Consider the following 25,894-nt stretch of genomic DNA (forward strand, 5'->3'; position numbering starts at 1 on the left):
ATAAACTAGACATGCAGAAAGATAAGAGAAATAAAAATTTAGTTCAAATTTAGTGTATTGAAATATAAATATATAAAAAAAATTCATAGATTATGATATTTAATAAAAGGTGAGATTTTTTAATAAACTCTTCAATAAAATTATGAAAATTGAGTCGATTTTAGTCATCATAATATCGTAAATAATAGCAATGCTTTTATTTTCATCATCGCACTAATAAAACAAAATTTGAGCATGTTTTTAAAAAAAATGAAGTGTAGAAAAGCAATAAGATCTGATGATATTCCAATATAAGTATAAAAATGTTTAGAATATATTTATTTTTTTAATATTATTTTAAAAGTTAAAAAGATGTTTGATGAGTAGAGAAAGAGTTTATTGGTTCCTATTTTTAAGAATAAAGGGAATAAATAAGAGTGCAAATTACAAAGAAATTAAGTTAGTCATACACTAAAATTATAAGTGAGAATAATTGAAAATAAGTTACGATGTGATACAAAATTTCTCAAAATCAATTTGGATTCATATTAGGCAAATCTATCATAGAAACTATACATTTATTAAGAGATTTAATTGAGAAATATAAAGAGAATGAGGAGGATCAATATATTATTTTTGTTGATTTAGGAAAAACTTATGATAAGGTTTAAAGAGAAGTACTTTAGAGACTTCTAGAAAAAAATGTATTGATATTGCTTGATTAAAGCCATTAAAAATATGCATACTATAGTTGTACCTGTGTTCGAAAACAAAGAGTATGGACTAAATATTTTCCTATCTCAGTTGGATTACATCAAGAATCAGCTTAAACTCATTTTTTTTTCTTTATTTATGAAGATCTTATTGGACATTTAGAAGAGGATCTACCTTTGTGTAAGCTTGTCGCTAATGAAATACGTCTTCTGGATAAGCCTAGAGAAAAAGTTCAGGGAAAACTTGAATTACGGAAGTCAAGTTTAGAGTCTAAAAACATTTGTTTGAGTAGATCTAAAACTCAATACAAGGAACATAATTTTAGTAGTAATAGACCCAGTGGCCGTGATGCGGGAGCTTACGAGGTCGCGGTACTGTAGCTGTTACAATATTGCTACAGTACGGCGATCCAACCCTACCCCTTTCCTTTCCCGCTTCCCTCATATTTTCTTTTCTTATATATGATTCTCCTAATTTACTCATTGCCTATTCTATGCCCTTCATTTTTTATTTAATTCTTATTCTGATCATTGTTATTCTTTTTAGTAATCCCTATTATAAATATGTTGTTGGTAGTGCTAAGGTTCAATTTTTTATTATTCCAGATTTCAGTTTGCTGCCTTTGAGACGTTCTTCACTTCTGAGGACTGGAGAAGAGGCGTTTCGGCTATAACTCGTTCAACATGGTGTCGTCTCCAAGGGTCTGGATAGTGCTTCGGGCTGTAGCTCGACCCCATCAAGATATTTATCCTTCCAACTCCCCACCTCAACTCACTATCGTCATCTTCCGAGCACTGTCCCCCCTCTAGATCGCTGTCTAGACCACCGTCATCATCTTCTGGGTATTTTCGACCCTCCAAGTTGTCCAGTCCATTATCGCCATCTTTCGAGCACTATTCATCCTCCAGGTTGCTGTCCAGACCACTGTTGCCATCTTCCAGTCAATGTCCACCCTCCAGGTTGTCCAGATCGTTGTCGTCATCTACCATTTTATTTCTTATTTCCTGTTGTTTATTCTTAATGGAAGATTCGTCATTGTCGTTTGATCGTTTGCATGTTGGTGTTGTTCTATGTTGAGAGTTATAGTTGAATTTTCGTTGAATTCAGCAATAAAAATGTGTCGTTTGGTCATGATTTGAGTAAACTCTGGTCTCATGCGGGATTGTAATAATGGGTGACCAGGTCATTAAAAAAAGTGAAAGTTTATGATATCTAGAGTTTATTGTTCAAAGTGGTGATAAAGATGGAGATCTTATTAGTAAAATTCGGGTTGGATGGTTGAAGTGGAGGAATGCATCGGGTCGCTTGTGTGATAGAAAAGTGTCTATTAGTTAAAAGAAAATTTGGGTGCGACCATACCCGCACCAGTGCACCGGATCTCATTAGAACTCCACAGTTAAGCGTGTTTGGGCGAGAATAGTACTAGGATAGGTGACCTGGGAAGTCATCGTGTTGCACCCAAGAAAAATAGCTCAAATCATTAGTCTGGGTGGTGTAGTTGGTCATAACGCTAGTCTCACGCACTAGAGGTCCCCGGTTCGAACCTGGGCTCAAACACAATAATTATTTTAACATTGTTATTGTCGGTCTCAAGTCCGGATGTGAAAAGTTGAGGGTTGCGTTAGGTAGTCGACAGTTAATTGGAAACTAATGTGAGATTGTTAGCCCACAGGTGAGGGAGTGGTGGGAGCTCTGGAGTGTCAGTCGGTATCTTCTCAATCTAACCACGAAATTAGGGATCAAACTCTGAATTAGTCAATGTTCTTTATGCACTTGAAAGAGGGTAAAGAATATAATTGCTCATATTTGACACAAAACAATTTTTAATATATTTTTAAATGATTTTAATTTCTTCGCAATCCATATACTCATTATAAAGGGGATGAATGTTTTCTTAAATTTGAACGCTTTGTCTCAGAAACTTTGCTTGGTTGTCATAAGTTTACTTTTCAAGTTTATCAATTATTTTAATTAACTTAGTTCTTTTAACTACATTTTATTTAGCATACACAATTACTTTAGATTCGAATTTTGTACTTAACTTTTGTAATTTGAATTGTATTTTACATTATATTTATAAGAATTTATTCATAAGTATTTCCAACATCCCTGAGGGATCCATATATAGAACTTCATTAAAATCATTTATTACTTGAGTGATACGTATACTTGCGTTATTATTACAGGTTTGGCAGTTTAAAGATTTTAAAAGATAAAATTATTTTTACTAAAGTTATTTTTATTTAGATTTGAATTGCATATTTATTATTAGCATTGATGTGTGTGTGTTTTGAAGTACTGAAAAATATTTATAAAAACAGCACACAAAAATCGCACATCAGTACTCTCAATGGTAAATTAATGGAACTAGTTGATATTATGATGCATAAAAATTAATATCTTATGTATTCAAGAAACTAAATGGTTGAGGAAAAGGCTAAGGAGATTGATAACTTAGATTTTAAACTTTGGTATTCTAGTAAGAGTCGCACTAGAAAAGGTGTGGGTGTAATTATAGAAAAGAGTTTGAAAGGTAAAGTTGTAAAAATTAATAGAGTTTGAGAAAGAATTATTGCCCATAAGATTATCATTGATACTAAGCTTTTTAATATTATAAGTGTTTATGCTCCTCAAGTAGGTTTAGATATAGGCTCTAAAGATAAATTTTGGAATGACTTAGACGACTTAATACAAATGATGCCTCTTGAAGAAAGAATTTTTTATTAGAGAAGATTTAAATGGACATGTTGGTAGAGTGGTGGAAGATTTTAGAAATATTCATGGTGGATAAGGTTTTGTAGTGACTAATGAAGAAGGTAGATCTATTTTAGATTTTTTGAGTATGATTTTGTTATTACTAGTACTTTATTCAAGAAAAAAGAAGAAAATCTTATTACTTCCAAGAATGGATCTAATAAAACACAAATTGGTTATTTTCTTACGAGAAGAAGAGATCGTCGAGATTGTAAAGATTATAAAGTCATTCCAAGTGAGGAATTAAGTACTCAACATCGTTTATTAGTTCTAGATTTTAAGATGAAGAGTTGTAAAATAAAGATTATCATGACTCATCATCGTAGAATTAGATGGGGAACCTAAAAGACAAAAATAAAATTATTTTTATGAGTAAAATTCAAGATTTCAAAATTTCGGATGTTCATGATGAAGCAAATACTATGTGGGATAAGAAGTTATGTTATAAAAATTGGTTTAAACGTAAAAGCATAGAGAACATGAAAAAATATCAAATGGCTCACAGGGAGTCTAAAAGAACAATATGTGACGCTAAAAATTTTGTTTTTAATGATTTTTATAATAAATTAGATACATCGAGAGTGAAAAGATACACAAATGAACTAGTGCAAAAAGATAAGAAAAGTAAAATTTAGTTCAAGTAAAATGTATTAAAAAAGAAAATCAAAAAGTGATTTTTTTATATAAAGATATTCAACAGAGTTATTTTGATAAACTTTTTAATGAAGTTTCTGAAAATACGATCGACCTTAGTGATTTTAATATCGTTAATAATAATAAAACGTTTCATTTTTACCGTCGCTTTAGTAAAAAAGAAGTTGAGGATGCTTTAAAGAAAACCAAAGGGTGAAAAGTCTGTAGAACCTGATGATATCCCAATTAAAGTATGGAAATGTTTAGTAGATTTAGGAGTTTGTTGGATTACTAAACTCTTAAATATTATTTTAAAAACTAAAAAAGATCTTTGAGGAGTGGAGGAAGAGTATTTTGGTCCCTATTTCTAAGAATAAAGGGGATGCACAAGAGTGTGCAAATTATAGAAGAATTAAGTTGATGTGTCATACTTTAAAATTATGGGAGAGGATAATTGAACATAGGTTAAGACGTATCACAAAGATTTCTCATAATCAATTTGGATTTATGTCGAGCAAGTTTACCATGGAAGCTATACATTTATTGAGAAGTTTGATGAAGAAGTTCAGAGATAATAAGAAGAATCTACATTTGATTTTTATTGGTTTAGAGAAAACCTACGATAACGTTCCAAGAGATATCCTTTGGAGAGTTCTTGACAAGAAAGGTGTTGATATGACTTATATTCAAGTCATTAAATATATGTATACTGGAGTTGTTACTTGCATTCGAACTAAAGGAGGATTGACCAAATATTTTCTTATTTTAGTTGCATTACATTAGGAATAGCAGGGATCGACTTTAAGCCCATATATTTAAGCCCATATATTTTTGCTTTATTTATGGATGGTCTTACTGGACATTTACAGGAGGATGTACCTTGGTGTATGCTTCTTGCTGATAATATCCTTCTCGTGGATAAGGCGAGAGAGAAAGCCCAGGAAAAACTTAAATTATAAAGGTCTACATTGGAGTCTAAAGGCCTTCATTTGAGTAGAACCAAAACACAATACATGGAATGTAATTTTAGTAGTAGTAGCTCTAGTGACGGAAGTGAAACTTTGGGTGATCAAATTAATAAAAGATGTAATCGATTTAGATATCTTGGGTTTGATGTTCAAAGTGATGATGATATAGATGGGGATGTTAATAGTAGATCACAAGTTGGTTGGTTGAAGTGGAGGAATGCTTCGGGCCTTTTGTGTGATAGAAAAGTACTGCTTAGACTGAAAGGAAAATTTTATAAGACGGTGGTGAGACCGGCAATACTCTATGGCGTTGAATGTTGGTCTTTAAAAGAGAAGCATAATACTAAGTTAAGTGTTGTCAAGATGATAATGACTAGGTGGATGAGTGGCTTTACAGTTAGAGACAAAATGTGAAATGAATATATTCGTGATAGGGTTGGTGTAGCTCTTGTGACGGACAAAATTAGAGAAGTCTTAGATGCTTTGGTCACATTAAGCATCGACCATCTGATGATCCAATTAAGAGAGTAGATGCTTTAGATTCTACTCATGTTAAGAAAAACAGAGATAGACCTAGAAAGACTTGAGCTTATTGTATAAAAAATGATCTTAATTTATTAGAACTAAATGAAAATATGACACTAAATAGGACGCAATGGAGAAAAAGGATTTATTTAGCCGATCCCACGTAGTGGGATTAAGGCTTTGTTGTTGTTTTGGTGATAAAACCTACAATATTTTATGGCACAGAATGTTGGTCTGTAAAAGAAAACCATAAAATTAAGTGTTGATGAGGTGAGTATGCTCAGGTGGATGAGTGGCTTTACACTTAGAGACATGATATGAAACGAATATATCTATCAATGTGTTTGGGGTAGCTCCAGTGACAAACAAGATTTGAAAGCGTCGCCTTAAATGGTTTGATCACATTACACGTCGACCATCTGATGACCTTCTTAGGAAAGTAGATGTTTTAGATATGAATTATGTTAAGAAAGGAAGAAGTCGACCTGAAAAAACTTGGGCATGTTTTATAAAAATAATCTTAATTCATTAGAATTAAAAGAAAATATGACACTCAATAGGATGCAATGGAGAAAAAGGATTTATGAAATTGGTTCCACTCGGTGGGATAAAGGTTGGTTGATGTTTTTGAACACGTCTAAAGAATCCACCAATAATTATGACCATATTTCTGAAAACTAAACAGATCTTAGCACCAATACAATCATTCAATATTGCCCAATAGATATAGAAATAAATGATCATCAAACGTAAGTACAGCAAAGAAAATACTATTATCTTACTCATTCATATATCAATAATAGTAAAAAGAGAGTCAAATTGCTCAAGAAAAAAAAGTCATAATGTTATTCACTTACAATTGCATATTCAAGTCCAAAGTTGGATCAGCGGGAGCCAGATTGAAAGCTAATTTCAAACTTTGCTCTTTATAGTATCTGATAAATCCAACATGAAATGGCAATATAAATTAGTACTTGGGGCTCTGTTTGATTGAGCCCATGTTCATATTTTTCAATCAAAAATTCACAAAGGCTACATTACTAGCCGCAACCTAACTATTATTAGAAAATCAGTATTTCTATAGCAAAATGTGCAAAACATGGTCCATTTTTCATCCAAACAGCATGCAACTTTTTTTTGCAATTCATCCCATCACAAAAGAGGAAAAAGGCTACACCAAAAAAGGCCTTAGAAACTGAATTAAGAGCATGAAAAAGTTTTTCTTTTAAAATTATAATCAATACTAACCTTACAATGAAAGAATGACAGGAGAAAACTGCTTGCATAGTAGATGCCATGTAACAGCTGAAAGAATAATATCATATCAATACAAAGATAGATAAAAGTGACCAAGTCTTCGCCAATCAAACTAAAATTACCTATTCCCAAGATTAATGAGCCCAGTGTAGCCCGGCCCAATCAAGGGCTCCAGTTCCTGTCCACTTTCCTGGATTCTATTCCAGTCAAAATTAAAATTTTGGTCGAGTTCCTTCTCTGCAGTGGTCATTTCAGTCTGCAAAAGAAGAGGACTTTACCTTCATACTTGATTCAGAAATTTATTTCTTTACATGAGAATGCTGATGCACACTTAGCCAGAAAAAGGAAACTATCAAACAAAAATAGGTGCAGTTTAACTACGACTATAAGTACATTAGAACAGCTGATCCTTTGATTTGGAACTGCCCCAATAAGCCTGGACTATATCTCTGTACCACCAGATTGACCTGGCCTACTTCGGTTTCTCGCACAAAACTTATGTTTATATAGAATAATTATAAAATAAGCTATACACGAATGTTTCACATTCCAGGGAAATTGTTACTTCCTAGCAAACAATTTCCATCCATTGTTTCTGATCCAACAGTTTTTAAAGTAGTAAAGCCCCTAATATAGTTGAGTCCATAGATTGTCAAGCTTTAAGAGCATTGGGATGATAATTATTTTTGCAATTGCCCTGGAATATTCAGACAGCTTACCAGAATGCAAGCGCAATGAAAGCCATGCAGTTGCATTACTCATAAACCAAGCAAAGTTTACTTGTTAAAACAACACTACCTGAAATCATTTTGCATGAAAGATACTTCAAAGATATCAATAAGAAGAAAAATAAGGGATTAGATTTGGTTAGTCATAACAAAAAAGGCAGCAAAGGCTAAAGATACTTCAAAGATATCAATAAGAAGAAAAATAAGGGATTAGATTTGGTTAGTCATAACAAAAAAGGCAGCAAAGGCTCCTAATGGGCCCATACTAATAATAACTCGATCTTAATGTGTATTAGAGCCAAAAAGTGCTGCAGAGCCTAGAGTTGGGAAGCTTTCTATTAGGGATTTAAGGTTTACGTTGAAATAGAAAGTGAGGTTTGCTGAGTTTTGAAGAGAGGTTTTGCACTGGAAGGAGCTGGAGTTATCAGGTAGAGGAAGCAAGGGGTTAGAGAGATGAAGATGAGGCAGGGAGGGGAGAAGATATAAAGAGAGGAGATAGGTCAGAGAGCACAGGAACGCAGAGGGGAAGGAAGACCAAGAGGAGGGAGAGCGACATCAGGATAGAAGAACCAGGAGAGCATAAGAATTCACTGGATGATGAAAAAAGATTCTTTCATTGCATAAACTGCTTAGATCCACAGAAAGGCACAGACCCTATAAATCCTAAGAGGATATACATAAATAACCAAAATGAATTAGCACATACAAATTGTAGAAAGATGGAAAAACTACATTTTCCCATTTTCAATTATCAAATTACATAATAAAGAACGGCTAGGGCATGATTAATTACAACAATTATAACATACCGAAGTAAATATAGCTCAAGAAGAAAAGAAGTACGACGTAATTTGAAAAGAATGAAAGAGCATAAAACTAAAATAAGAAACTCAGAATTTCACACTCCCCCTCAAGCTGGGGCATGGATGTTGTAAAGACCCAACTTGATATTCAAATCAATGAAGTTGTCTGGAGGAAGAGATTTAGTGAAGACATCAGCGACTTGGAGCTGAGTTAGGATGTAGATTAAGTGAATAATGCCTCAATTGACCTTTTCTGAACTGAAATGTCTATCAAGCTCAATGTGTTTGGTCCTGCCATGAGGCACAGGATTCATCGCAATATTAATTGCGACTTGGTTATCATAGAACATCTTTATGGGAATCACTATCCTAAATCCAAACTTGTTTAGTAACCTTTGGATCTATATTCCTTCACAAATTCCCAAAGACAGTGCTCGATGTTCAATTTATGCACTACTTCTAGAGACCATTGTTTGCTTCTTGCACCTCCAAGTAACAAGATTTCCCCAGACATAGGAACAATACCCAAAAATGAACCTTTTGTCCATGAGTTATCCACCCCAAGTACCATCACCTCAACCTCCCTATTGATTGATCTCTTAAACAATAACCATCTTTCAGTGGTCTTCGTAAGAAACCTCAACATTCTGCAAATCATCTCAAAATATTCCTCATTCGAACTATTCATATGTTGACTCATAATGCCGACAGAGTAAGCAATATCAGGCCTAGTATCTGATAGATAAATAAGTTTACGTACCCGTCTATGGTATCTACCAATTTCACTTGTGTCGTTTTTCCTTTTCAATATAATTTTTTGTTGAAATCCATAAGAATCTCAGCAGGATTGCATCAAGCATTCCCGTCTCTTTTAGTAGGTCTAAAATGTATTTCTTCAGAATATCACAATACCCATCTTGAACCTGGCCACTTCCATACCAATAAAATATTAAATCACTCCAAAATTCTTATTTTCAAACTCAGAGGCAAGAACCACTTTAATCTTCCTAGTATTTTTTTCATCATCACCTGTCGGGATCATATCATCTACATAGACAAGGAGTATAATCTTCTGACCTCCATATGCATATTTTATGACTAATGTATGATCCATTTGGCATTTAATATAACCATTATATTTTGTAGTCTTGGCAAACTTGTAAATAAAACACTTAATAGATTATTGAGGCCACAAAGAGACTTTCTCAGTTTACAAATCGCATGTTTAGTTGAGTTATTTTTAGTCCTGGTTAGATTTCCATATGCATTTCTTTCTCAAGAACTCCATTCAAAAATGCATTCTTCATATCAAGCTGATATAATTCACACTCTTTGTTCACTGCCATAAAAAGAACTCTTGCGGTATTTAACTTGGTCACTGAAGCAAATGGCTTGCTTCTCTTGATAGTTTATCCCATAAGACTGAGTAAAACATTTGACAGTCAACCTAATCTTGAACCTCTCGACGTTCCCATCTGCTTTGTACCTGGCATTCAGCACTCAATAACCTTCCCCAAATCCACAGCGTAAAATTCACAAGAGTTAGAATGAAATTTAGTAATATAGTTCAAATCATGATTAAACTGGTTAATTGAAATTAAGTTGCAATCTAATTAAGAAACATATAGCACATAACAAAGCTGGATATCTTTGGAGACTCACTTCTTCTTTCCTATCAATTTTGGAGTGAGATCCATCAACAAGTCTACCAAATTTGGAGTTAGAGAACTCTTAGTAGTTAGTGAGAGCATGAATATCTCTGGTCATGTAATCAAAAGCATCTGAATTTATTATCCATGATAAGGGAAGACTTGGTTGGATGTTGCTTGCTGCTGAAGAAACAGTTGGGTCGTCGGAAGAATGGGCTTCAAAACGACCGGAAGCTATAGGAAAGAGGAGTTAGGGTGTCGACAAGAAAAGATCAACAAAGGAGGAATTCCTGCGGCTGCAAGGCTATTGAAGAGACTTCAGAGGCTGTAAGATCAAGCATAGGAGGGCTTGCATGCAGGTTGAAGGGATTTTAGCGACTGCAAGGAGTCGTTTAATGGAGCTCACAGCTCGTGCATACGAGAGAGAAGGGCAAAGCAAAGTGGTCCGCGTCCATTAGAATTTTGTGATGTCTTCTGGGAACTGAACGTAACAAAAATTGACATGTCGAATTATGTGATCCAGCGCACACAAGAGACAGACGAAATCAGAAGGAGATGATCAAGACTAACGACACAGACGGGAAAATCCAACGTGGCTCTAATACCATGTAAAATGATCAATAAACTATATTCTCTTATTTCTCAATTATCAAATTACAACTCTTCTCCTTATATAAGAAGAAACGGCTAAGGCAAGATTAATTACAACATACCAAAGAAAATATAGCTCTATAAGGAAAAAAATAAAACATAACAAGAACGGAATAAGAGAGAATAAAACTAAAATATGTCAAACAATAGCCAAGACAATTATCAAATTATAACTAAAATATGTCAAACAATAGCTAATTAGCCTGTCAAATGAGTTTTGCAGCACTTGCTATAATGGTGTTGCGAGTAGTCAATAAGCAGCATGATAACTGCCACCAAAAAGAATGCTATTGCAAATTATTGTAATTGTTGAAATTCAGAATAATGCGGAATAAAGCGAAATAGTGGGATTAAGCCAGTATCAGCTCATATGAAAAGGGGTATAATTAACCTTTACATGAATCCTAAAGTACTAAATATAATAAAAAATAAATAATACGAAAGAAAATATATAACTTATAATATCTCCAATTAATCAATTCATAATAACTATTTAGGGATAAAGAAAACAACATAAAATATAAACGAGAAAAGGAAATAACTTCTAATTCAAAAAAATAAATATAAAATAGAAAAGGAAATAACTCTTAATATAAGTAAATAATTTATTCCTTATAATTTCCCACATGAATAAATTATTTCTTATCATAACTCCTAACACTTCCCCTCAAGTTGAAACATGATCAAAAATCATGTTCAACTTAGATATAAAAACAACAAATAATGGGCGAGGAAGATCCTGAGAGGTAGAACTTGAAGTCTTTGTCTCATATTGTGTTGTCTTTAAGTGCAGTTCATGCAATGTCTGTAGGTAAGTGCAAGACTCCTACAGTTAATGTTGCAGAGGAGTTTTGCAGAGAAGTAGACATTTAACAGGAAAAACTGACTTCAAGTTGACTGTGATTATCTTAGACTGCAGCTCATGCAGTGTCTGTAGGTAAACGGAAGGTTCCTACAAAAAATGTTGCATGAGAGTTTGCAGTGAATTAGACAGTTACGATTGTCTTTGACTGCAGTTACTGCAATGTCTATAAATAGACGAAAGGCTGCAAAAAAAACTATAAGGGAGGAAGTTCTGGGGTAAGAATTCAGATGGAGAGTTTGCTGCAATGAAAGCTCAAGGGGAGGGGCTGATACAGGAAAAAGTTTCAGAGTATGATCATGAAACAGGAAAAGGCTCTGAAGGAGGGCCTACTGCAGAAAAAGCTCCGGAGGAGGCCTGCTACAGAAAAAACCTAAAGGAGTTTGGTGCAATTTCATATTTTTTCCTTTCGATTTGACAGGAAAGCACTGCAACATCAGGAAAAATCTTTCACTATAAAGAAGTAAACCTAGGGCAGCATGAAAAGAGGCACCTGCAAAAATGTATCTTGAACAGAACGATAATGACTTGAATGGGCTTCCACCACATAAGCAGCCACAGAAACACCCACACTAAATGAATGACTGCCTTAACTACATAGAAAGCTGGTCTGAGGCAATCACACAACACTCCCCCTGCCTGGTCATATATCCACCAAGCAAGTGCCCTCACTTTTGCAATGGAAGCCAGAGCGGCGGCACCAAGCAAGCAATTTAGGGAATCAAGGAAGCTGGATTGTTGAAAACTAGGAAATTGGACTGCTACAGGGTACAGGTGCACAAAACAAAATAGTGCGAATGACCTGCAGGGAAGGCAGCGAGCAGGTGCACCTCCAGGAAAAGTTGCACCTTCAGAGGTAAGGACCCGCAAAAAATCAATGAAGCCAAAGTGTTGAAAACTAGGAAGCCAAACTGCTGAAAATATGTAGGAAATCAGGATAACCAGACTGTTGGAAGATAGGAAGCCGGAAGCCACTAACGTAACTGCACCGAACAAGGAAGTTATTGTGCTGAAAATCGTACATAGAAAGGGCAGGTTTGCAAGTTTTATCCTTGATGTACGTGCAAGGTTGTTGCTTTATACTAAATCCTTTGATAGAACCAAAGAAGAGAGAGACCAAAATAGTAAATGCAACCATAAAGATCCCCAGATAAGATAGCCGCATGTTCCGTTCTTATTGATCTTTAGTGATGTTGTTTGTCTCTCTAGTGACGAGCAACAACTAAATTAGGGCAAGGTGATCCAGATCACAGCCACCACCAAGATCATAATCTCATATCTGACATTTCCAATAAAGAGAGAGAGTCTCCTCGTGATCTTGACTTTGGGATTTCCACTGGAAAGAGAAGGTTGCCTCTTTGGCATTGGAATTTCCACTTGAAAGAGAAGAACCGTTTTTTTCCTCTCCAAAAGCTCGGCTCAGGGCAGGCGCAAGTCACGTGGGATTTCCACCAAAGTTGGGAATCGCATCTGCTGCAATGGCGGGATCCGTTCCAGGGATTTGTTCCGGCGGCGAGGGCCTGTAGAAAGGGTCCCTCACTTCCTGCAAGAACGATGGCATAAAGAGAGTCTGGCGGCTCTCAAAGGACGATCTACGGTACAAAATTTTGCTCTGAAATCATGATGAAATTCAGAGTAATGTGGAATAAAGCAAAATGAAGTGAAATTAAGCTGGTATCAAGTCAGTGATATGAAATGGGTATAAATAACCATTATATGGATCCTAAAATAAGAAATACAAAAAAAAATAATATGTAAGAAAATATTTTTTAATCTTAATATCTCAATTAATCAATTCATAAAAATTATTTAGAGATAAAGGAAACAACATAAAATAGGAACGACTAAAATATAAGAGAAAATAACTAATAATCCAAGGAAATAAATATAAAATAGAAAAGTAAATAACTCTTAATCTAATGAAATAATTTATTTCTCATAATTTCTCACATAAATAAATTATTTCGTAGTATAGCTCCTAACAGAATTACATAAGTTTCAGTTATGCATAAGCAAAAGGAAATTTGTCATCCAATGATAAGTACATTATGTTAAAGAATATGCACAGAAAGATTGATTATGTTCACCACCAATATGACAATAAAAAACACAGTATTAGAAGGATGGAAATTTTCAATAATGTACTCTCGGAAAAAGCATAATTCTTCCATAAAACACAACTGACCTTTTGCAATGCAGAAAAATCAATGCCAAAAAATGCCAAGTGCTGAGCTAATAAAGGATCATCGACACTATCATCCTCCGGATAAGAAAAAACATCTACAGATTCAAAAAAAAAAAGTTAGTAAAAAGTTGCTAACTTAATCGGATTTTTTACAACAAAAAAGAAAAAAATCAAGGCACAAACTAATAGCAGAATGGTAAATATTTCTATAAGCATAAATTATAAATGCATAAAAATGACAAAATGTACAAGAAATATGAATCTAAGCATGCACGCACATGAAATAAAACTTAGAATAGAATCAATGCCAGGAATTTTATCTGCGACTTCAATTTGCATTGCATGGAAAAATTAAGCAAAACCATATGGCTTGATCTGAGTTGGGTTAATAATCACATACAATTACAATATCTGATCTCCTGAACACCCTATCATGTGCACAAGCAAAAATACAAAAACAGAAAAAAAACAAGAGGACCATCCAAACAAAATCACAATTAACAGATGGTTCGTAATTCCTAATTACAACAGCTGGAACCACAAGAACCACATGTGTGATGGCAAACTATAAAAGCATAAGGCACCATCTTGCCTCAAACAGTTGAGGAAAAGTCACATTTCTGGTCACGTATAATGCACATAAAGAAAAATGCGACACACCCAGAAAACCTAGAGATTAAGGCTTCATTAGTAATTTTGGCTTTTTAAAAAAACGTGTTTACCCTCCTTAAATTATCTTGGGGAAGTAAAATAAATAACCTTACATTAGCCCCTACATAATTTTAGGAACACGGAGAACATACATATTGAATAAAACGTTCAACTATATGAGAATAGCTGATACCATTATAATGAAGTACAACACGGCATTATCAAATAAAGATAAAATATCCAACTGGTCTTTCAATATGTGATATCCCATCCTCTTCCAAGACATGCCAAAACCTCAGCATAATTTAATTTGCAGCTATAACTGAAAAATGAACTAGAAAGCTAAATTGAAAATATTAAACAAAATATCCTAATCCAACAAATCCAGCATCAAATCACCAATTTAAAATCCAAATGAAACCTAACTAAACTAGCTCCCTGTCCCTAAATCATCAACAATCTAAGACACACATCATTTGCCACATGAATGCTCCTTCCAGTTCATTTTTTTGTTAAGAGTGCACGGTATGTACTCTTTTAATGTAATATTTTTTATAAGAAAAAAATACCTATGTTAACTTATGCCTAATCTGTTTCTTTCTATACTTTTCATATTAAGTCTCTCTCTCTCTCTCTCTCTCTCTCTCTCTCTCTCTCTCTCTCTCTCTCTCTCTCTCTCTCTCTCTCTCTCTCTCTCTCTCTCTCTCTCTCTCTCTCTCTCTCTCTCTCTCTCTCTCTCTCTCTCTCTCTCTCTCTCTCTCTCTCTCTCTCTCTCTCTCTCTCTCTGCAGTCCAATTGCTCCATATACATGTTGACCCATCTAAATTTGTTTACTAGCGTTCTCTAAAACAGACATTGCTCATAGTTTCACTATATAGACATTTCCACTCTTACCCCTCCAAAGTATATATATTACACATCTATCTAAAATTTTATTTCCCACAAGATATTTTGTAGTTATAGATTTTTTTTTTCATTGGAAAGCACTTGATTCCATATAACATAGTGATCTTCTATTAAAATGTATAAAATTCACAACACATTTCTCCATTTCAACTACCCTCTATAATAATAAAAGCTTTAATACAACCGATATTTCAGTTATTTTATACAATAAAGCATAGTTATCAAGATGCCAACAGGTCTACAAAACTTCACAAACCTTTTAGCGGTACCCTTGCTCATCAAAATACAATAAATCAATTTCCATGACAGTCAGTCATATGGCTTCATTAAGTCAAAAAATTAACGCAAAGATATTTTAGTTATTTATGCTTTCTAAAAATTACCATGTCTATCTATGTTCTTAACTAATTATCGAATCGAATGGGTCACTGACGTGGGAAAGCACCCGCTTCGGATACAGGACGCAAACCGTGACTCCCCCGATCGTGGGAGACGGACCAAAAAAGATCGTTTTCCTTTCTATGTTTTTTTTCCTATCATTATTCATTCCTTTTTAGTAATTTCATATATATGTGTTGTATGTTTCAGCTTTTTTTGATTTCCGCCAAGACAGTCTTCGGGGTCCCACGTGTTCCCTTCTAGGGTTGTATCTGAGAGTGGTGCTTCAACTATATCTCGCTACATCCTCCGCACCCTCCCCATCGCCACTGTTGTAGTTGTAATTGTTGCAACCTCCCCCCTCTTCCCAAATAGCACCATTGTTGTCTCCTACAGACCCGCGCCTTCCTGTCACCTCTGTCGTCGCCGCTAGGGGTGTAAACGAGTTTTCGAGCTTAAAATTTTGTTCGTGTTCGACTCGTTAAACATAATGAACGAGTTCGGCTAGTTTGCTTAACGAGCCGAACACGAGTGGTTCACGAACAAAGAATCGTTTTGGCAATTCTAATCACATAGCCATAAGATGTTAAGCCATAAGATGTTAAGTATTGATGTTAAGTATTGGGGCAAGATTTAAAAAGTATTGTTTATATTAAAACGTCATTTGAATCTAATTTAATATTTTTTATTCTATTTTTTTAATTAATATTTTTAGTTGATTATAAATCTGTGTAGCCTTGCAGTTAATTATTTTTTTTTTTAAATACTACTCATCAAAGATATAATTTCGAGTCAAAACGAGCCGAACACGAACGAACAAATCTTTGTTTGTGCTGTTCGTGTTCGGCTCGTTAACTTAGCGAACGAGCCGAACACGAGCTTCTTAACGAGCCGAACACAAGCTGTTCGCGAACAAGTGTTGTTCACGAACAACGAGCCATATTGAAAGCCATAGTCGCCGCAACACTATTACAGCCTCCCTCTTCACAGCCCCTACAATTCCAGCGCTCCCGCTTGCTGCCATCGCTTTTCCATCTACCAGAAATCCCCTTCTATTTGCACCAATTATTGTCCCAGCCATCCCAGAGCACGTTTCTACAACCTGATCAGTATCCCAACCCTCTTGCACCACCTCCCTGCCACATATTTGTTGTTCCAGCCTCAGATAACCCAAATTCCATCTTGTTGCCACCCAGGACAGCAAGGACCTACTGATTCGTTGTCATATCAACCCACTTGCTCCGCGTTCCGGCCTTAGCCGCCACCATTGCGGACCCCAAATGGCCACCACCATGATTTGTGATCCACCATAGTTGGAGTTGGTGTTGTCATATGTTGCAATTTCAGATTTTTATGTGTAATGTTTTTTGTAATTTTCCTTTCAGTTGTGTGGGTGTAACTTTCCTATTTGAATTTTAGCAATAATATTTTGTTATTTATTGATATTCGGGTTACCTCAGATATCATTCACATGATAAAAAAGGTTTGAAGCTCTTGGTAAATTGGGATAGGGGTGTAAACGAGTCGGGTAAGACTAGAGCTTAATTCTAAGCGTTCAAGCCGACTTGTTTAACATGAAAAAGAGAAAAAAGTATTAATTTAAGCTAATGTTATAGTTAAAAAATAAATAGAATGAGTATTTAGATGTTAATTAAAAAGAAATCACTCACGAGCTACCTTGTTAGCTTATCAAGCTCAATTCACGAGCCACTTATCGACTCGAGCCCATGTCGACTCAAGAGTTGGCTTGGCTCACCTACACCCCCAAATTGGGATGCCTCTAAGAATATTGGGATAATCAACATTTATACTTTAAGATAATCAGCATCTTTTCAAACTCTTAATTCCACAACCTAAGGTTACACGGTGACAAAGATTCTCAAAAAAGAATGACGCGCACGCACGCACAATTTCTCTTTTATGAAATACATATCAAACTAAATATGCTTAGTATAATAGTGTTATATAAGATTGTTTGTAATACTAATAGCGGTTTTATTATCACAATATACTTTCATAGATTATTTCCACTTGATTTTCAACTACTCTAATATGGTTTTGATCCATATAACTAACAGATCCTTTACCTTGGGTCAAGTCTAGCCCAACCCTACGTTCCTTAACTAAGGCTTTCTCCAACCCCGCCTTTTTCTCGACGTTCTACCCTTCACTATGTCCATTCTTAACTAGCGCCTTTTTAAAGAAATTCCAAGTGAGATGATTTTTATGTCAGTTTCGTCGATGCGTATTAGAGTGTCACCAAAGACGAAGATTGTCATCACGCAAGGAGTGTCTAGCAAAATAACATTCCGTGAGCAGCCCCACATTTGCTTTTGACTTCTCTAAGTTTGAGTTCAAGGTTTACACTTGATTCTGAAACAACGGGCAACTTTTGTTTTTTCCATTTTTCCTTTTTCAAGCTGAAAGATTTCCTCCAAAGAATGCAATATAACTTGAAGTAGACTTTATATCCATCAATAATCTAGCATATTTTGCATTTATGTATCTTTTAATTTGCCGGTATCATATATTTTGTATAAAATTCATTTTTTTAAGCTTAATTTAATATATTTGACGATTTTATATGCGCCTTAAAGGTGTCTTTAGATTTGTGCATGAATTTGCTGACTAGGCTTACTGTGAAGGAGATGTCAGCATGGGCGTGACATCGGTAGATTAGCTTTCCTATTAGCATTTGCTATTATCTCATATCAACATCAGTTACATATTCATCAAGGTCCAATTTTACCCTAATTTAGTTAAAGTTCCACACGGGTTGCATCCCTTCATTTTAGTCTCTTTAAGCAGTTCCACATCATATTTTTGTTAGAAGAAAAATATCATTTGTTTAAATTACGTCACTTCTATGAATAAGCATTTGAATTATACTAACTCTTTGATTTCGAATGCAACAAACTTTTACTTAAGAGCTTCTTTATCTTGATTGGCATCTCCTATAACAATCATATTATCAATATATAAAACAAAAATTGAGATTTTGTCATCAAAAGAGTACTTTATGAAGAGAATATAGTCTTATCAACTCTGTTTTTATACAACTCCTTCCATGACCTTTCTTCGTCTGTCAGATCAAGCTCTTGGTGATTTTTCAATCCAAATAGTGTCTTTTTCAATCTGCAAACATGACTGTTTTTTAAGAAGCCATCAAATCCTGGTGGGTAGAGATCCACAAAGACACCTCCATCAACATCACCATATAAAAAAGTATTTTATACATCATATTGATGTATAAACCACTCATGATTTGTTGTTAAATATACCAAATGAAAATAGGAACAAAAATTTCTTGATAGTGAATCTCATATGTCATATTACTTTCATATCAATCGCATTTTCTATATTTACATACTCTCATTTGATTTCTATTTTGACCGTGAAAATCCACTTGTATTTTACCATCTTATTTTCTTTTGGGTCAGAAATATCAAGATGAAAAGTATCATCAAATTTATCAAGTTGGAATCTCCCCTAAAAATGAGTTTAAGTGAAGAAGATATATATTTCATCAAAAGTGACATTCATGGAAGTGACAAACCTTTTTATGGGATAAATGACAACATTTATACCTCATTTGTGTGTCATTATATCTGATGAGTACGCACTTGATAGCTATTGGATCAAATTTTTCTTTAGGTTGTTTATAAAAATGAACATGAACTAAATCAAAAAATTTTAGTAGGGATTTTTGAGTAGTTGTTTTAAGAAAAAATTTTACCGAGTCATTTAATGAACTTTTAGATTCAATTAAGTACTTTGGAGGATATTTTATTGATTAAATAGGTAGTTAAAGTAATTTCTCCCCAATACTAGATTGTCGAGAAGAAATGTCAATCACCTCCAAAAGATGAATTTTTTTCTGTCTCTCTATTTTGTTTGGGAGTTTATTATAAGAAGACTGGTGGACGATACCCTCTCTTTCAATTAATGAAACTAAAGTGTGATTAAAATAATCAAGAGCATAATCAATCCTGAAAAATTTAATATTAGAGTTATATTAATTCTTTAAAATTGCAGTAAATATAAAGAGTATAATGTGAACATTGAATTTTTGTTATATTAAATATACTCATGTTATTGGAGTATAGTCATCAAAAACGTGTAAAACTAGTGTCTTCAACGAAGTTGGAGTATTTAGAGAGTCCCAATAAATTAGAATGAATCAATACAAAGGGACTATATGATCTAAAATTTCACAAATGAAAATTTTAATATTTTTATTTATGAATAATGAGAAAACATACATTACAGTTGACTTTGACTTGGAACATTTTACAATGAGAGAATTGACTTGGAACATTTTACAATGAGAGAAATGAATGACGGATGAAGTTGTCCGATTTAGAGATTAGAGTTATTCCAGATTGAAAACATGCCTTTGGATTTGCTTGGAAACTTTGAGATTGATGTTGGAGATAATGGCTTGGACATCAAAGTCTAATTGGTGCCTCAAGATTAGTATTTATCCTTGAGCTCAATTAAGGGGCTACAAATAATCTGGCAATTTCAAAGTGCAATTTCCAAAGGCCCATTGCCTTGTGTTGTCATCACTAGTTTTGGCACTCTTGATAGAATAAAAAAGAGTAGGGGTCAATTGTTTCAAGAAAATACCAATACATATGCTGGAGAAAATTTTGTAGACAAATTTTAGTATGGCGAAGTACAAAATCAATACTTTGTTGCAAGACTCTGAACATGTAGGCTAGAGATGGAGTTTTAGTTCATTTCTTTTTTTTTTTTTTTGGGGGGGGGGAGGTATTGCATGAGTGAAAGCTTCTATAATTCTATCAAAACTCATCAACCAGTTTACAGAGAATTTGCTAAAAACTACAGCTACTAGCCATGCACAGCAGACGGATAGCACAAACATGAAAGTGTGGTTAAACAGAGAATTTGCTACCTGCCTTCTCCAGATCAGCTGATAGAGTTCCTAATTTTACAGCAAGAGGGTAATTTTTCTCTCGGTAATGTTCAATGGCATGATTATTTCCTCCACTGCCATCCCAATTTTTTCTTCCACAAAGAATCACACCATCGGTCAAATTAAGCCAAAGGTTATCAGTCTTATCACACTTGGAACATTTCCAACCCGATGGAGGTATATGAACACCATTATTTATCTGTTCCAAATTCATCGCATAATCACTTATTTTTTTCTTCTCAGAAGTCCATGACGCTAGTTGCTCTTTCCGCTCCGCACCCTCAAAAAGTAAAACAGCATCAACAGATAGCCTAACCTGCAAATTGTCAATAGCATGATTTCAAGAAGCTCTCAATCATAAAGAAAGCGTCTGTGTCATCCGGAAGCATACCTTTTCTGGCAACTCAACGGATGGGAAAGGTAGAGTAATGTCATCAGGAAATATCACAATATTGTAGGTTTCCTCGTATTCAGGTTCTTGATTATCAAAACCTCCTTCAACACCTGCCGGTCACCCATAATTGTGAAATATTTTACTAATGCCCTTGCTTAGGAATAAAGCAAGGAACCAAAAACTCATGATGAACAACGCTTAAGAACTGAAAGACATTAAATAAAAAAAGAAAAGTGCCAAATCATGCCAAAATACCAAACAGTCAAACTAATCCAACACTCGAAGATCAACCCAAGTATATCATTAAGACTCCATGATCGATGCATGATGCATGTTTTTGCATAAAAATCCCGGCCAAAAGAACCTGGCGATCAATTTTTCTTGGGAAACACAGACCAAAAACAACAGCTAATCAATAACTTGCAAGCTATTCTTATGCTGCGTGAGCTGTGAACTTAAACAAGATTAAATGTGTGTATATCAAGTAGAAAGTAATATGAGGTTGCCAAATCAAGCAAACATGCCCGTGCAGCAACTGCGTCACATAATAAAGAATACCACTTGCCATGATGAAGGAATAACAATTTATAATGCTAAAGAGCAACCTACAACTTAGCCAAGCAAAAAAAATTTTGGAACATTTAAGTTCGTCTAAACTAAGATATAATCACAACCTTTAGTTTCCTATGCCTTTGCAAATCCAAAATTAAAAAGGTTTATCTTCTGCTGATGCAAATGTAGATGCCAGCAAAGCAAGGATACTGCTATTCTTTATTCTCCCTGAAGTAGGCCACAACGAGGAATGCATAGCGGCGAATGGAAATTCAGAATGCCTTTATGCCATGCTCCGAGTTATTATGATTTCAAAAATAATCTTTTGCAGAAATAAAATTATGTATTTCTGAAAGCTTTTGGTTATTGATTGCTGGTTGTGATGCAAAGGTTTGGCCACTTTGTTTCAATACAATGGTGGCGCCTATGCTTTGTTTGCATCTTTTTTTAGATCCAACCATTTCTTTATGAAATGCACGTAATCAGGGTGGAAGTGTTGATAACATTTTGGATAATGGTCAAATCTTTGGTATATATGATATACTTTAAAACCTTCTATGGTTGTGAGTTTTGGAAAAGATCACTATTTTTGTGCTTCTATTTTCTGCAACTTTAAAACGTTGATTTATGAATAAATTTTTGCACTCAATTATTAGTAGAAAAAGAAACTAAAGGAAATCAAGGAAAAAGAAGATTTGATCCCTCATGATGCACAAGCTCACAGATTGAACAAAATATTTACATTTACTATTATTTGTTAATTTTGTTTACGTAAGCAAAGATACAAAGTAGTTAATTCTATGATAAACTGTGCTAGCAGTTTATTATGTTGCAGTATTAATTTCTAATCACGCATCATTACTTTTAAAAGAGTTGGGACTTAGCTAATTAGCTCCATTAACACTCTTCCGCACAGTATATACTGCCACCCATGAACCTTAACAAGAATGATTTGTTCAAAGCCCTTGCATGAGGCCAACCACCTATTTGATGAAGATGGCTGCTCGTTGATTTGTGCTTGTGTATAAATGTAGACAAATAAAAGAAGAGAAAACTTCAATCTTATTTCTTACTCCAAATTTTAGAGGTACATATTTATAGTTTCTAAAAAATCAAGTATTGATCTGTGATTGATTTAATAAGAGCAAATGGATTGCGTGATGAGCAACTGATGAGGGAACCATGGTTTTCAAAATCTTTACTTGCCATACAAGCTTAAAAGACATGATGAATATTAATAGCTTGGAAGTTATGTCATTGAATTGTGATTGATCAAGAGCTTGGTCAAGATATCTGCTATCCGAAATTTTGCTGAGGAGTGAAGCATTTGAATGATCTTTTGGATTATTTTTTCCATTATAAAATGTATATTAAATTCAACGTGCTTGGTTCAATCAGGGTGAACTGGATCATAGGCAATGTTAATTATAGATTGATTACCATATATCAGTATCATTGATTATTTAATATGGATGTTTAAGTCTTTCAACAACCTTTCAGCTACATTCCTTTATAAATTTCATGAACCATAGCACTGAACTCTACTTCAGCACACTATATCTAGCAAACAACGCCTGCTTTTTTGTTCTCCAGGTGACAAAATTTCCCCATATAAATGAAAACTAATCATAGGTAAATTTTCTACTAGTTATGGACACAAGCTAGTCAGCATCAGTGAAAACTTTCATACTCCTGTATATTTCCCTTTTAAAGAATAAATCTTTTCAAAATTTATACATAGGTATCATAGTATTACATAGACGGCACCAAGGTGTTTTTTAACGGAAGCATTCATAAATTGGCGAACCACGCTAATAGAGTAACATACGTCAAAATGACTATAAAAGGGATAAATAAGTTTTCAAACCAGATATTAGTATCTCTCTGTCAACTTGGAGAATGCCACTATTATTCCGACTTTGTTGATAGATAAGAGCATTTGAGGCTTTGCATCCCGTCATCCAAGCTTCTTTTAGAAGATCTAGTGTATTTTTTTTATTGAGAAATGGATATGTCATTAGTTAATCCTGTGATTTTCAGATTGAATAAAAATTTTAGGGCTCCTAAATCTTCAATTTCAATTTATTTATTAAGATCCCTTTTAGTCTCCTGATTTCTTCCTCATAATTGCCAATTAGGAGTTGAATTTAGGATAATATAATCAACATAGACATTTAAAATGGTGATTTGATCAATGGATGATTTCGTAACAATCAAAGTGTGGTCAATCTATCATTAAGCATATACATGCTTTTTAATCATAGAAGTGATTACCTCAAACCATGCTCTCAGAGATCTATGATACCGAAACTAATAAGAAAAACAGTGGAAACACGCCAAGCAAACTTTTATTAATGTAGAGAGTTACAATACAATACAATACAACACAACAGAAAATAGAAACACAAAACATAAACGACAAAAGTAAACACGTCTACGGTGCATTTCAAAGGTGCTAGAGGTTGGTAAAGTGGATCGAGATGGTTGGCAAGGGTGGTGGTAGCCAAGGAATGCTAAGGGCAGCGAGGGGAAGGTGCAAAATTGCAAGGACAGCTAGTATGGAGGGTCGTAGATGACCGGTGGCATGCGGAGGGGTGGTTGGAAGGAGTTGGACAACAAGGACGGTGGTAGTGTGGTGAGGAACAAGCGGTTGGGAGAGCTGGGAAAAAGGGAGGATGACTGGATAAAATATGGCTGCAAGTATAGGGCGGTTGGGTGCAGGAATGAAAGAAGGGGAGGTTGGCGGCTGAAGAGAGAGGAGGAGAAGGATTGGAGAAGGTGAAAGAAAAAGGATACAGCACAACCTCAGAGTAGGATAAAGTCGTAGCACGACCACCTACTCAGATACAGCCCTAGAACAAGGAGAACATTCCACAAAGGAATCTGAAATCAGCACACAGCAAAAACTAACCCTAATGCAACAAAACAACAATATAAATAGATTCCCACATGAAAGACCAAAAAGGAAGAAGACGAGGGTAGGCAGCAAAGCCGCCCTCTCCAAACATTACTTGAGCCAAGTGGGAGAACTGAAAGGAAAACCAAAAGTGCCGCTGCCGCTCGATTCCTTTGGAATCCTGAACTGGTCCTCTATGCCAGCCGGTTCAGCCGGCAGGCTTGTTTCCCGCATCAGTGAAGAAAACTCCCGCACCAACATCAATTTCTCTAGGCCACATAAGGGTTTGTAAAGTTTACAAACTTTAACTTTGTAACAGACGGATCTCCTAAAGAGATTGTGCAAGCCTCTTTTGATTTTGAGTAACTATGTGCTATTTTCAACATCTAAACAAGTTTCATTTATTGCATCTTAGATTCCTTTTATCGTACTATAGAACATGAAATTTTGGCTAATTTGATGGTTCATGGTCATAGTGAGCCAATAAATGACCATGTTATTTTCAGATTGTCGCCATTTGTATTTTGGATTTCCATTTTGAGGATATGCCAATGAAATAATCATACTTTCATTTAAGCTTAAGAACATCATATTGATTGGGCCCATTAGAGCTATTTTTGGCCATTCCATGATTATCTGTTGTTAAAATTAGAAGAGAGCAAAAGAAGGCAAGTGAAGCCAAGTTCAAGACAAAGCAATGGCGAATTCAGGAAAAAAGACTTCAAGAGTGACAGCAACTTGCAAAATTCACAAGAGACCGTACAATACCCAAAATTTAAGTTGAGAATATATTCTTATGCCAAAATTTTTTGCATATCTAAAAAATGATCAAAAAAGTGTAAAACACGACATTTCATTTAGATCAATTTTATATATTCAAGTATATATAAATATATCGGTTTATTACCTTATAAAATTAATTTTCTAATTTATCTTACTAAAATTAGTTCACTTTTACCGTTCGCTTAAATTATTGTTCAGAGCTGGACAGTAAAGCTTTACCTTTTATACTTTCCCATGAATCCAACAGCGGTTCACAATTTCAATTGAGTAAAATCATTCTAGGATGCGTTAGTATGTATATATGTATAATTATTTATTAAAATATCCGCCTGAAGCATAGAGCTATTATAATACCTCAACTTCATGTAACCAGCAAGCCGAAAAAAAGAGTGGTGAAACATAGAGCAAGTGCCGAAGGGCAGAAATTAAAAGGGAAGGAAAGCTAGAGTTTGAAGAAAAAAATTGTTTGCATTTCTTTTGATGAATTTAGTTAGTTTGAGGCAGATAAACATAAATACTTGCGCAACGAGAAACTCTTTCAAGATAAAAATGTCATTTTGATATTATTTTGAGTAGCCCTGTGCTGTTGAAAAAGAAGTTATTATATATTGAAAAAATTATCTTTATTATATTATTTATAAAAAATCAAAACTTCGGGAAAAAATTTTAAATATATATATATATATA

At 34.5% G+C, this 25,894-nt stretch overlaps 1 protein-coding gene and 1 non-coding gene across 2 annotated transcripts in view; one reads left to right on the forward strand and one right to left on the reverse strand.

The window, feature by feature from the left end:
• Positions 1–25,894, reverse strand: part of LOC110021477 (ubiquitin carboxyl-terminal hydrolase 14) — a 61,048-nt gene that overhangs the window by 18,748 nt on the left and 16,406 nt on the right. Inside the window, 6 exon segments of the mRNA XM_020719983.1 lie at positions 6,431–6,508; positions 6,822–6,878; positions 6,953–7,086; positions 13,709–13,803; positions 20,562–20,898; positions 20,974–21,086. Of these exon segments, the coding sequence (XP_020575642.1) occupies positions 6,431–6,508; positions 6,822–6,878; positions 6,953–7,086; positions 13,709–13,803; positions 20,562–20,898; positions 20,974–21,086 (814 nt within the window).
• On the forward strand, positions 2,177–2,250 carry TRNAV-CAC. Its single transcript has one exon. It is a non-coding gene; the product is annotated as a tRNA-Val (tRNA).

Source organism: Phalaenopsis equestris, unplaced genomic scaffold, assembly GCF_001263595.1.
Source record: "Phalaenopsis equestris unplaced genomic scaffold, ASM126359v1 Scaffold000134, whole genome shotgun sequence".
In the NCBI taxonomy this organism is placed as follows: Eukaryota; Viridiplantae; Streptophyta; class Magnoliopsida; order Asparagales; family Orchidaceae; genus Phalaenopsis; species Phalaenopsis equestris.